This window comes from Dermacentor variabilis, unplaced genomic scaffold (assembly GCF_050947875.1).
Source record: "Dermacentor variabilis isolate Ectoservices unplaced genomic scaffold, ASM5094787v1 scaffold_12, whole genome shotgun sequence".
NCBI lineage: Eukaryota > Metazoa > Arthropoda > Arachnida > Ixodida > Ixodidae > Dermacentor > Dermacentor variabilis.
The window spans coordinates 15,797,983-15,810,742 of NW_027460280.1; the positions used below are offsets into that span (position 1 = coordinate 15,797,983).

Genomic DNA, 12,760 nt, shown 5'->3' on the forward strand with positions numbered 1-12,760 from the left:
TGGTTGAGTGATACCAGGGGCTCATCAAGGCTCGCTCAGAAGAGCATTGATGACATTGAGTCTTGCCGGGTGTTTCTGACTGACGCTTAAAAACTTGGCTAAGTTGGCAGCTGTCAATAGAAAAATTCATAAGATGCTAAAGGCAATGTCTGAGCAGCCTCACTCCATTTGAAATAAACTAATTACAACACGCTGTGTGAACAGGTTTGTTGTTTTCATTTAAATTGAAGGGATACTCAAATTTAGGTTTCCTTTTGGTCTACGTGGAGACAGAGCAACATTGTTTTACTGCAAGAAAATACTTTCTATAATAATTTGTGTCAATTTTAAGGGTTCAATATAACCGAGGACATGTCCAACAGTTGGCATTTATTTGCTCCAAAGTGCTCTAAAATATGTATTAGTGAGCTCTAAACTGCTCCAAAATTAACATTTTGCTACTACAAAAATTATTCCAAATCTCAGTTTGTTAGTGGCACCACTGTAATGTGAATCTACTTCCCAACCAGACAAGATGTCATTGAATTATTGGTTTCAAGATATTCATTATCCGCAGTCAGCTCTTTTCCACGAATTCTACCAACATATCTAATCTATTACAAGGCAGCATGCCAGCAAATGGGAAGGAAGTCAGAAAAAGAAAACAATAATAACTTTATCGTGGTGAACAAGGGATCAGGAAAGGGGGAAAACAAAGGCTCTGAAGCTTCTGAAAAGGCTTAACTTGGAATCTTTGAAGCGGGCCGTAAAGAAAAGCAGATGTGATGTGCTATCTGCATTTTTCACTCTGGAAACACACAAACCTGTGTACCTCTTGGGAACCGTTGTGATAGATGAAGGTTCATGTCAGGAGCTAACCGGAAGGTTCTTGCAACATTCTCTGAATACCTTTGCTACAGAGGATCCTTTCAGCATCGAAAGTTCTAAGGTTGTCACTGATGCCTTGATGTTGAGAGTGCTTACAGCGAATGCGACATTCTTGGTGCATATTGAAGATTTGTGCTATTCGTTTCCCCATGAAAAACTGTATGTTGCTGTGCAGGAACTTATTCAATGCATAAGGAGAGACTTCTTTTTAAGGTATCGTATTTAGTCGAATTTAACGCGACCGTGATTGTAACGCAAGGGTCGACTTTCCAGTCACATTAAATAAAAAATTAAAAATGAAATCGTAATGTAAAGTGAGATGAACGGAAAAACAAATGGTACCTTTATTCAAGGAATCGTAATTCGGAAACGAGTATTTTTCACTCATCATAGTCGTCTGAAGAGGAGACAGCTTTCCTTGGGTGGTACTCTCGGGCGATCACTTTCGTAGATAGTTTCACTTGTGCAAAATTTCGCGTCCCTCTGCACTGAAAGCGTCTCCAGCAAGTGTTTCTGGTGCTGTCCTGAGTGCACTATCAGCGCCGTGAAAGCTGTCGGCCGTATGCTTCAAGTGGTTCGGTGCCAGACCGAGCCAAGTCTCACAAAAGCAAAACTATCTCATAAGTGATTGCCCGAGAATCCAGTAATTTTCTGGGCCGTTGAGCTTGTTTGATATTTAAGTACTTCTTAAAAGACCATACAGCCATTTCATTTGGGGTTAGTACCAAGAAATTTCAAGTTCCACGGAGCTTTTCCGGCTGATCTCTCATTTAAAATGGGCCTGCTGTGGCTCCTGCCATGCGCAAATCAACTCATTCACATCGAGACACCGAGCCGCAGCAGACTTTCCCAGCTCCTCGGCCATCAAATTTGCTCGTCTCTCAAAGCGGCCATCATAAGGAATGTGCTGCGTCACCATAGCATCACGAATGAACGGAGTCGAACCACAAAAGACCATAGGATATTTAGGCATTGTAACCAGTCACAGGCACAGCAAAAACAATGCCGATTCCAACCAAAAACAAGTTCTGATTTCGGTTGACTTGTCTGTGGATAGAATTAAGGCGTAAAGTTACAGGTGGCCAATGTAATGCTGAAAATCGCAGGATTTAGAGTATTTGTTTTAAAATGGTCAATTTTGCCATTATTTGAATGTAACTGCAAGGGTCGAGTTCAAGTAACGAAAATCATAAAAAAGACTGGCAGACATTTAAGCTTCACCTTTAAGAGTGGAACATGATAGTGTTATCAGGCCCTGTTTGCCATTAATTTTGCACAATTACTTCATTCATAATTAGGATATTCATTATTACTCATGTACCATCAGTACATGTCTCTAGCTCACTTCATTACGTTAAAGACAACAACCCACTCACTAGGTCCCCCTAGTATCCACACTTAGTGTTTGCGGCCACTAAAACAGACCTCAAACGGCAGCTGGTAAAGGGGGTTTTATTTCAGTTTCCGCTCAACAGAATTATGTTTTCTCATATATTTAAATTATACTCCAACACTATCATGTCTGCAGGTTTCGTGTAAGTCATACTTTATGAATTTTCTTACGCATTTTACTTTGAGAAATTCAGCTAGTTAAGTAACGCCTATGTGCCACGCGGAGAGCCTGCATGTCTCGGGGCGTGTGGTTCCAAGTGATTTTTCTCTAACAGACACAGCCAATGGAGACGCCAGATTTTCTGCGACTCGGGGACCTTAACGCTATCGCGTTAAACACTCATGTTACAATCGAGTAAATATGGTTACACTGGAAGCATAACGCGCAAAGGACGATCCACAAAGACTAGACAGGACAAGCGCTCCTTCTTTCCCTTAGCAGAATCAGTTGCTCCTGTTCTGCAATAAACGCTGTGTTAGCGCTTGTCCTGTCTATCCTTTATGGATCGTCCTTTGCGCGCTATGCTTCTAGTGTAGCTATGTTTTACCAACCAGCCCAACCCTATACTCTTCTAAATATGGTTGTTGTGAACTCTCAACATAGAACTTTATGGAACTTGTATATTATGCTGTTCGATATTCGCTGTGGCTCAAATTTCAGAATCCAAATTTTTTGAAGTATTTGAAACAAACGAATATACCATATTTACTCGCATAATGATCGCTCTTTTTTGTCAAAAAAATTGGCGCAAATTCAGGGGTGCGATCATTACGCGGGTTAAGATTTCCTGCGAAAAGAAAACATTTTTTTTTTTCATCCCACATTTGCTGCGGGATGACAACAGGTCAACATATAGGCAGCTGCTGCTGTAATAGTGCGGGACACCAAAACAAAAATGGCGGCCGGCAGAGCAAGCCAAATGCATTTTTTTTTGTTCTTCTCGTGAGTACATTACGCACATTGCAACAGTTTCTTCTGTATCAGTAATGAATAATATCATTACTATTGGCAAGTTTGCGGCAGTAACGTAGCCATGACCACTTTGAGGGGACAGCAACAGAGATGGGCGCGCTTAGCTGCCAGTGACAGAAGCCCATGGCAGGCACGCTGCGGAAACTGCGGCATTTATCTTCACTTCTAGCTTAATACGGTAGCTTCCGCTATGGGTGGGCGAATATCTTGGCTGTATTACAAGCGTCGGCATATGAATAGGGTACACTTCTAACGTATCAGTGTAAACGTGGCTACTATCATTGCTGCTCGCAATTTGTTGTGTGCCCACGAGGGCAGACGAGAAGAATAGAAAGGTGCCTTTTTTTGTTGTTGACCACAACCATTATAAAGCCTACAAATAATAAAGCCAAGGCAAGTTTGGTTGTAGCTTTTCTTTTCTTTTTCATGGAAGCACGGAAAGTGATGAAAATGTTCAGTGTATGCAGACTGCTTGGTATGTCTTGACGAGTCGTTCGCATAGCATTCGACAGATGGTAAGCGCGATCATCATTAGCTAGACTTGGCACATGACATATCGCTGTGGCAAGTTTGGGGTGAGATCATTACATGGAAAAGGGAAAAAAAATCAGAACTTGACGTCAAAATTCAGGGGTGCAATCATTACGTGAGTGCGATCATTGTGCAAGTAAATACGGTAAATTTATAAATGCGTATGATCGACAGTTTTGGGTGCTGTTGAACAAGTGTTATTGCCATAACATGGCTCTGTGATGCAGGCTCTTTTTCTAATGTTTCTAATGGGTCTCTGGGGCTATCAAGGACAAAGTCGTTCTTTCCAAGAAACAGACAAAACATTTAATCTAACCCAGATGAAAGAATAGATGATAAACATTTAATGGAATACAGTAAAATCTCGTTGTAACGAAGTTGAAGGGGGGTCATAATTACTTCGTTATAAGCATTAGTTCGTTATAGCCACTAACCATTTCTATTCACAATTAGCAAGCAAGAGTGGATGTACGCACCACCAAATCTCACAGCAGCCCACCACGTGTAAAAGAAAACGGCTGTTGCATGGAGAAAAAACAGGCGAAAAAAAGACAGCAAGGAATTGCTACTTTATTCATGCCAAATGGCTCATCACTGATCAATTAACAGCACACCAGCTGGTGGCTCGCTTCTCAGAAAAAAAGTCCTTGATAGATTTTTGCTGCGTCTTCTTCATGCGAATGATGGCTTTTTCAGCTGCAGCCGCTATTTCGAGTCCGTCCTCACCGTCATCGTGAGCGCCAAAGAAGTGGCACAGCAGCTCTGCTGCATCCAGCGCTTGTGCGGGTGTCGGTACGTCAGGTTCGCCAATATTAGGCTCCGGGCTGTCATCAACACATTCGTCACTGTCGTCATTAGGCACCTCCGTCACCGCACGTACAATTTCTGCCTCCGTTAGCTCTTCCGTCGTCACTGCATCAGCATCGGCACTGAAATACATGCTGAAGGTATCGCATTCAGGCACAACGCCGGCGTGAAGGAGAGCGTCCCATGACGTTAAGGCTTGGTCGCCCATGGCACCCCCCCCCCCCCCCCCCCATTGGCGGCAGCACTGAGATCTTCGCTGTAACCGCCGCTGCTGACGCCAAATGAGGCATGCCGGAAGCAATTGGCTATCGTGCATGCCGGTACAGCCATCCAAGCAGCCTGTAACATCTCGATCACCATACACAAGTCGATTGTGGACTCATGCTTGATGCTCATATTGACCAGAATCCGGTCGATCACACGCTTGTGGTAGCCCGACTTAAGGTTCATGATAACTCCTTGGTCGAGGGGTTGCACAACTGCAGTGCAGTTTGGCTGCAAGAAGCATAGCTCAATGTTTTTGAGCACAGCGGCAGTGTGGTGGGCTGTGCAGTGGTCCAGTACGAGGCATATCTTCCGGTTCAGCTTGCCCAGCCGCTTGTCCCACTACCGCAGCCATTGTGCGAAAATTTCTCTCGTCATCCAAGCCTTATGATTGGACACATAGCTCACTTGGAGCTTTCGTTTGCCATTGAAGCATCATGGTAACACACTTTTGCTGACCTCAAGGGTGGGCACCTCTTCCGACCCATCCACGTTGGCAGAAAGCAACACGGTTACCCGGACCTTACTCTGCTTACCGCCCTGGCAGCGTTCACCTTTGAGGGCTAAGGTTTTTTGCGACGGCATCTGGTAGAACAAGGCTGTCTCATCAACGTTGCGAACAAATCCTTGGCACTGTGTTTTTCTAACAGCTGTCCGACGTTTGTCTCCACCTACACCACTTCAGCTTCGCAGTCGACAGACTGCGCTTCCCCGCTGACAGCCCTGCCGACGATGTTGTGGCGCTCCTCGAAATTCTACAGGCAGCCGACACTCGCCACAAAATGGTCGTGCCCCATGATGCATGCGAAGCCCCTCGCTTTGCGCTGCAACAGTGCCCCACTCACAGGAGTGCCGATTGCTCTGGCATCCAAAAAGCCACTTGAAGACCGCCTTCTCTACAGCTTTGAAACTGGGGGCTCGCAGCTTCTTTCTGTCGCCTTTTACGCCACGTGCGACAGCACTGGTGAAACTTCTTTGCTGCCCAATATTGTCGACAGTGTTCTCAATGCTATGCTGAAATCTTCGGCCGTTTTTTCTTCTTCACGCTGGACTCGGTGGCTTTCAGCATAGCCGCCTTGTGCTCGATTGAAACCGTTTTGCACTTCCGTTTGCCATCCTCCATCTGCTTTCTGGCAGCGGGAACTCACATGGAGGCAACGACTAGCAACAAAAAAACTTCTCTTCCACTGGTGCATGGGGCGGGTCCACCAGTTCCACGGGAAAGGGGAAGCTGGGAGACGCGCACGGTAGACGCGAACATCGCGCACTGTAAGACATTTACCTGACAGGTACCAAAATGGTCAGTAAATGCTCGTTGTAGAAAAAAAATTGCCGACGATTACGTTATTTATTTATTTATTTATTTATTGGTACCTCAAATACCCCATTTGGGGTTTTACATGAGGGGTGGGCATATTTAGATAATATTTTCAATGAATGCCTTGAACGATGAATGACTGGAGTGGTGCACCGCTTCAGCAGGTAGATGATTCCAGTCTTTCGCTGTTTGAACGAAGAAAGAGTTAAGATGAGCGGAGGTGCGAGCTGGAGGGGGATAAACAGCCTTTGAATGGCTATGACGGGATGAAGTGCGATGCGCAGGCGTGATGTCGATCTGATGAAGTAGTGAGTGATAAAATTTGTAAAAGAGGCACAGTCTTGCTGTTTTGCGGCGCTGCTCGAGGGTTGGAAGGTTCAGAGATGATTTAAGTTTAGTAACGCTAGTGTGGTAAGAGTAGTCAGAATGAATGAACCTTGCTGCACAATTCTGTATGGATTCTAGTGCTGTTGCCAGGTTAGATTGGTGTGGGTCCCACACTGAGCATGCATATTCCAGTTTGGGTCGAACGATTGTAAAGTGTGCGAGTAGTTTTACTGAGTGCGGAGCAAGACGTAAATTACGGCGCAGGTAGCACAGTACACGATTGGTATCATTGCTAATGTTGCAAATGTGCGAGGACCAACTGAGGTTATTGGACAAGTTAACGCCTAGGTACTTATATGAAGTCACAGCACATATTTCCGAACCGGCGATAATGTAATTAGCTGAAATAAATGATTGGCGACGATGGAAAGTAAGTAGTGATGTTTTTTTGACGTTGAGGGACATTAGCCAATTTTTACCCGAAGTTTCAATGACGTTAAGGTCGGACAGGAGAGCACGAGAATCAGTGTCGTTAGTAATAGGACGATAGATTACACAGTCATCAGCAAATAAACGAATTTTGGAAGAACAACCTGTCGGTAAGTCGTTAATGTATATTAAGAAGAGTAGTGGCCCCAGGACTGTGCCTTGTGGCACGCCGGAGATAACGGGTGATAAGGTAGGCGAGCATTGGTTAGCATAAACGAACTGTTGACGGTTAGTCCGAAAGTTGCGTATCCACTGGAGAACACAAGGGTTAAGATTAAGACATGATAGTTTTAGAAAGAGCCATTCATGAGGAACCTTGTCGAAAGCCTTTTGGAAATCTAGGAAGAGGGCGTCTATGGGTATGTTTTGATCAATATGCGAGCTGATGTCATTAACGAATAGAGCTAGTTGAGTCTCGCACGACATGCCTTTCTGAAAACTGTGTTGATTAGGATTAAAGAAATTAGCGGATGTTAGGAAGTTTACAATATGAAAATAAATTATATGCTCCATTAGTTTAGAACAAACACTGATGAGGGAAATTGGACGGTAATTGTGGCACAATGACAATGATCCTTTTTTTGGTACTGGAATTATCTTACCTATTTTCCAGTCTTGTGGCACCACTCCAGATGATAATGATTGCTGAAAGATGTGGCATAAAAATACACTAGAGATGTGTGCAGTGTTCTTAAGCATTTTGGAATTGATTCCATCGATGCCGGCTGAGGATGTTAATTTGAGGGGTTCAATTAGCTTGGTGATACCATGTGCTTCGATTGTTATGTCTGGCATAGTTGGGTTGTTGAGGTAAGGGCAGTCTGGGAGGTCAGTGTTTAGTTCAGAAGTGAACACGGAAGAGAAGACAGAATTTAGTACTTCAGATACTTTATGGTCTGGAACATGGTTATTATCGTTATCATATAATAATAATGGTTTACGGTTATTTGGGATAATGTATTTCCAGAATTGTTTGGGATTGTTTTGCAGCATGTTAGGGAGTGTAGTTGAGTAGAAGGTTCGTTTAGCTCTTGCGGCCAAAGAATCAAACTTCTTTTCAGTGACGTAATATTTTTCCCAGGCCGAAGCGGTATTGGAACGCTTGGCTTCACGAAACAATCTTTTCTTTTTATTGTTTAGTCGTTTTAATGTGTTGTTGAACCATGGGGACGAAGGTCGCTCTGTTAAAATGATAGTTGGTATGTAAGTCGTAGTGAGTTCGATCATTTTATTTTTAAAAAGCGTCCAGTTGGCGTCTACTGTGCGCTTGGGGAAATCTATAATGTACCAGTTGTAAAACTCGGTTAGTGCATTGTTGATGCTGATGTAATCACCTTTATCGTAGAGTGTTATTTTCTTTTTTTATTTTTTGCACTGAGGTAGCTGCCAGGATAATTCTGCATGTAGTACCGAGTGGTCACTTAGTTCTGGTAGATGTGTTATAGAAGAAACACTGTCGGGGTGGGATGTTAAGATAAGGTCGAGTATGTTAGAGCACTGTTCGTTTTTCCGCGTTGGGGTAGATACTAGCTGCGTCAAACCAAAGGTGAGGCACGTGTTAAGAAAATTACATTCAAGGTTATTTTTAGACAGTGTTATGGCTGGTTCGGACCATGTTATATCAGGAAAGTTAAAGTCACCTAAGAGGAGTAGTTGCGCATGATTAAATGGCTTCGTAACAGTTTGCAGTGCCTCGGGGAAGTGAATAGTGAAGGAAGCATCTGCGTCGGGGGGTCGATAGCATACACCGATAAGTTTGTAGGTATGAAGAACTGCACAATGCGAATAAAATTTCTAGAGGTGAAGTGATATTGACGATAGAGCAACAAAGGCTGCGATGGGCAGCTATCAGCTACCCTAATCACCCTACTACCCTACCCTACCCTACCCTAGCCTATCAGCTATTTCCTAATGCGAAATTTGAGCACATCTCTTCAGCTGTTTCGGCTTGTCTATGTACTGAGGCACATAGTTCGAGTAAGACATGTATGTACAGTTACAACTTTTTATTCTTCACTTCTTCAAGAAACACTCCACTCCCAGTTCTTGATTGTCATGAAGGTAGCTTTGTAATCGGAGAAATAGATGGATATATAGACTTGCTGCACCAATGCCTGGTTCGGCATAGCACACCTCTGGATTCTGGCAGCGATGGCGCTGGGCTTCTGCTTGGGCAGCTCGTTTAGCAGCAGCAGCAGACAAAGGACTTCCACTGGTTGCCTCGCTCATGGCTCAGAACGAACGGGCTGAGAACAAACTACTTATATAGGCAGACGGATTATATTATAATATAAACCGTCTGTGCCTCTGACAATTCGTCTGGTGCGGAACATTTCGCACCAGCCTACGCAAACGAAGCATAGCTCGGTGCAGCTGCCTCACTTATCAAGAGGTTGTGGGAGGTAGCGCATAAGTGCATAGGAACGCTGCGCGGCGAAGAGATTGCAGCGACTGACTGACGCCGCCGATGCTGCTAGCGAATCAACTACAGGTGGCTCTGCGTTTCGGTTTAGGAAGCACGCACCGCGATCCGCTGATACCGAGCTGGCGCTTCGGCAACCGGAGAACATCGCGTGCTCTCTCGCGGTGGCCGCCACAGAGGATGGGGGGGGGGGTACACGCGGTGGCAAACGGCGGCGGCTACACGTTTCAACTCAGGCAGCAGCACATCATCGAGATCAGCCACCACCGAGCCGGCGCTCTGATTGCTGCCGCACATGGGTGGCATTGGAGGAGGAGCAAAGAGAGCAAGGCTCGCGCCATGCGCAAGAGATGGCGCCAGGAGCGCACGCTGGCCCCGGCCATGGAGCTGGTTATGGCGAGGCACGATGACGCCGCGAAACGCAGGAACGGGCGCCAAAGAGCTGTGCTCTAAAAAAAAGGATCAGACGGCTCGTCCATTGCGAGGAAATTTGAACTTCATTAAAATGAGGTTTTCAATACATGGCCATCTATTAGAATTTCAAAGGGAATCATGTTTGCTTCGTTATATCTATTAGTTTGTTATATCCCGTTTCGTTATAACGAGGTTTTACTGTATTAGCAGCAAGATACAATTTACAACTCAAATTAAGATAATGCTAATGCACCAAGTAGAGTTATGGCATAATGCAAATACAGTCATGTGGTAGGGTCAATGCAACTACAGTTCAACGTTGAGAGACGGCAGGTGAGGCAATCAGATAAATATAAGCCCCATGCAAGCAATCTTGCGAACGACAGCGACAAGCAACGTGATCTAGATAGCTGTCGCATTCGTTTGTCGCCTACAAATCGTACCCCATGCAGGCGACGACATTGAGCAACATCTTCCCGGTGTTGCCGGTATGAGGGCAGCAAATATCCACCGAACCTGATGTGACACATGCTTTATTAATTTAAGTTGATGTGTTTTAGTGTAAAGAGCAGCATAAAATATTTCTGAAGGTCTTGCAGTGGGTTCTTATCCTTTAAATTTAGTCATTTGCTCGTTCCGTGCCACAATCAGCAGTACTTGACTGATGTACATCCAGTTATGGCTTCATGCTATTGGCTATTCGCTCATAGCACATCCGGGCAATGAGTGGCAAAGTCTAGATTTCCAGAACCGAGCAATTGAGCGAGACGAAAGGGCGATCTGTTTCCACGACGGCCTGTTTCGTCGCTCAAAGCCATCGCGCACAAAATCGCTCCTGGGGTTTGGGCTATAAGCAGCACTGTTCTCACTAAATCAGTGCTGTGGCAGTGTGATGAGTTTATGATTGAAGAACAGCTGTTCCTGCTTGCCAAGAGGATGTGGGCCCCTCAGCGGAACTTTCAGTTAGAAACAGCAGGAGACTGGGACGTTCTGGGGTTTGGCGAAGTTGTGAAGCATAGGAACAGGTCAGCAGAATGTCCCAGTAGGATGAAGTCCTGGTGGCTCGAGTCCGGTGACCAACCTTCCCCTTTGATCGCTTTTCTTCTGCTCTGGCCCTTGTGTCCTTTTCAGAGTAGTGGTTTTCGGAGCTCCATGTTTACCAATGAGGTCCATGGGTTTTCTAGATTGGATAATTTTCCCTTTATTTTCTTTACTCACGCTGCGTGTCCTCGTGCTTGCCGCTCTTTGACTTTGTCTTCATCTTTTCATCTCACAATCCACGGCACTTTGCTTTGTGCACCAAACACATCACAGGCTCGTAGCCAACACAAGCTATTTATGTTTGCTGACTGACTTGTGCACCTAGTCCATTTATTGAATATCGAGCTTATGGCACCGCCAACTTCTTTCTTGCACCAGTACCTTACGGTGATTGAAGTTCTAGACACTGAAAGTTCTCTGGCTCAATTTTTTCAGACATGGCGCTTGTGCTCAGTGTTATTAAAGAATGATGGCTGTGAAGAAAGTCGCGCCATTAAGTTTGTTCCGCATACTATCATTTTTGCTGCTGGGATGATTTCTCGGCTTCCCGAGAGCTGTGTGGCCGGTACATCCATCGTTTCTGTGGACTGCTGCGAATAGATATACATCGACCCGGCTCGAAACCATCGCTAACATCTGGCGAAGCAGCTCTAGTTCGGCCAAACTAACACGGCAGGCATGGCAGTGGGTGGCAAACCTTCATGGGAAATTTGGCATTCATCAATGATCAAACCTGAAATTTGTCTGCGTGCTTACTTGGCAGAACAGGTTCATCTCACGTGTAAGCAGACAGCATCTAGCTGGAGTGGTATTCCTTGGTGATCACTTTCGGAGATGCTATCACTCCGAGATTTCTACCACTGTGCCAAGCCAAGCTATCTGTGCACAGTACCAGGAATGTTGTTGGCCGTACACTTCGATGTGTTTGGTGCCGAGTCAACTCAGAATCTCGTGAAACTAACAATGATAATGCTTTGTTTGTATTTAGGAAGGGTATGGCCAGGCATACAGGGCTGCAAAAAGGCATAACTGCCCATAACAGTGTGGCTTGCATGCCCAACCTGGGGGCCATTGCAGCACTAAAACATTCAAATTAAGTGAAAGAGATGCAGTGAGAACTGGATATGCCTTTGTGCATATGACCACAAATGCTGTGCGGCCTTCAAGATAGGCCCAATGTCTTGGATATCGGAATCATTCAACACCTATTACTATTTGTTTCGACTTTGGTTTGAATAAAACAATTGATGTTTGCAGAATCCTAGCTCACTTCTCCTTCACTTCTATGCAGCTCGATGCTTCTCACTCAATGTGCACTTCGATTTCATTTTGTTCACTTCTTTCTTCACACTTACTACTTCTAGTGCCAACGTCTGTTAATGCCCTTGTTCTACTCGTCTGTTTGGGCACAATCTATTTGTGGCCCAAGATGTTGTACAAGTGGGGACAAGGGGCACCAAAAGCTTAACTTTAATGAACGCTTATTTGTGCAAGTGTAGTACCCCCCCCCCCCTCCCTTCGTACAAGATGTTCACCCCTTGAAAAATTTTGGGTAGCGCTGCCTATAATAAACCTAGCAAGTGTGATCGTGCTTATTTTCCTGCAATTTTATCTTTTTCTTGCAGGCAAACCGGTACAGCGAGGAAGCGCACAGCTTAGGAAGTTTAAACTGCACACGAGTTTCGGCTGAGCTCAAAATGGCCCGCTCTCTTGTCCGATTGTCTGAAATTCAAGCAACAGTACAAGAACAGAGGTAAGAAGAGCTTTCACTCGTGTCATTTTTTGTAGTGGTGGGGCAGTAAATGGGGGGGGGGGGGAGCTGATGCTTGCATCCCACAAGGAGCAATGCCGAAACTGTTGGCTAGATTGTGCACTGCCCTTGTGTAACATCAGCACACAGTCTGTTTTCCACATG

At 45.0% G+C, this 12,760-nt stretch overlaps 1 protein-coding gene across 9 annotated transcripts in view; it reads left to right on the top strand.

Annotated features, from left to right (window-relative positions):
• The window catches only part of LOC142566104 (WW domain-containing adapter protein with coiled-coil-like), a 448,398-nt gene that overhangs the window by 376,738 nt on the left and 58,900 nt on the right, over positions 1-12,760 (top strand). For all 9 annotated transcript variants that reach the window (XM_075676876.1, XM_075676877.1, XM_075676884.1 and 6 more), the window contains one exon: positions 12,471-12,598. In XM_075676876.1, coding sequence (XP_075532991.1) covers positions 12,471-12,598 — 128 coding nt within the window. The remainder of the gene's footprint in view (positions 1-12,470; positions 12,599-12,760) is intronic.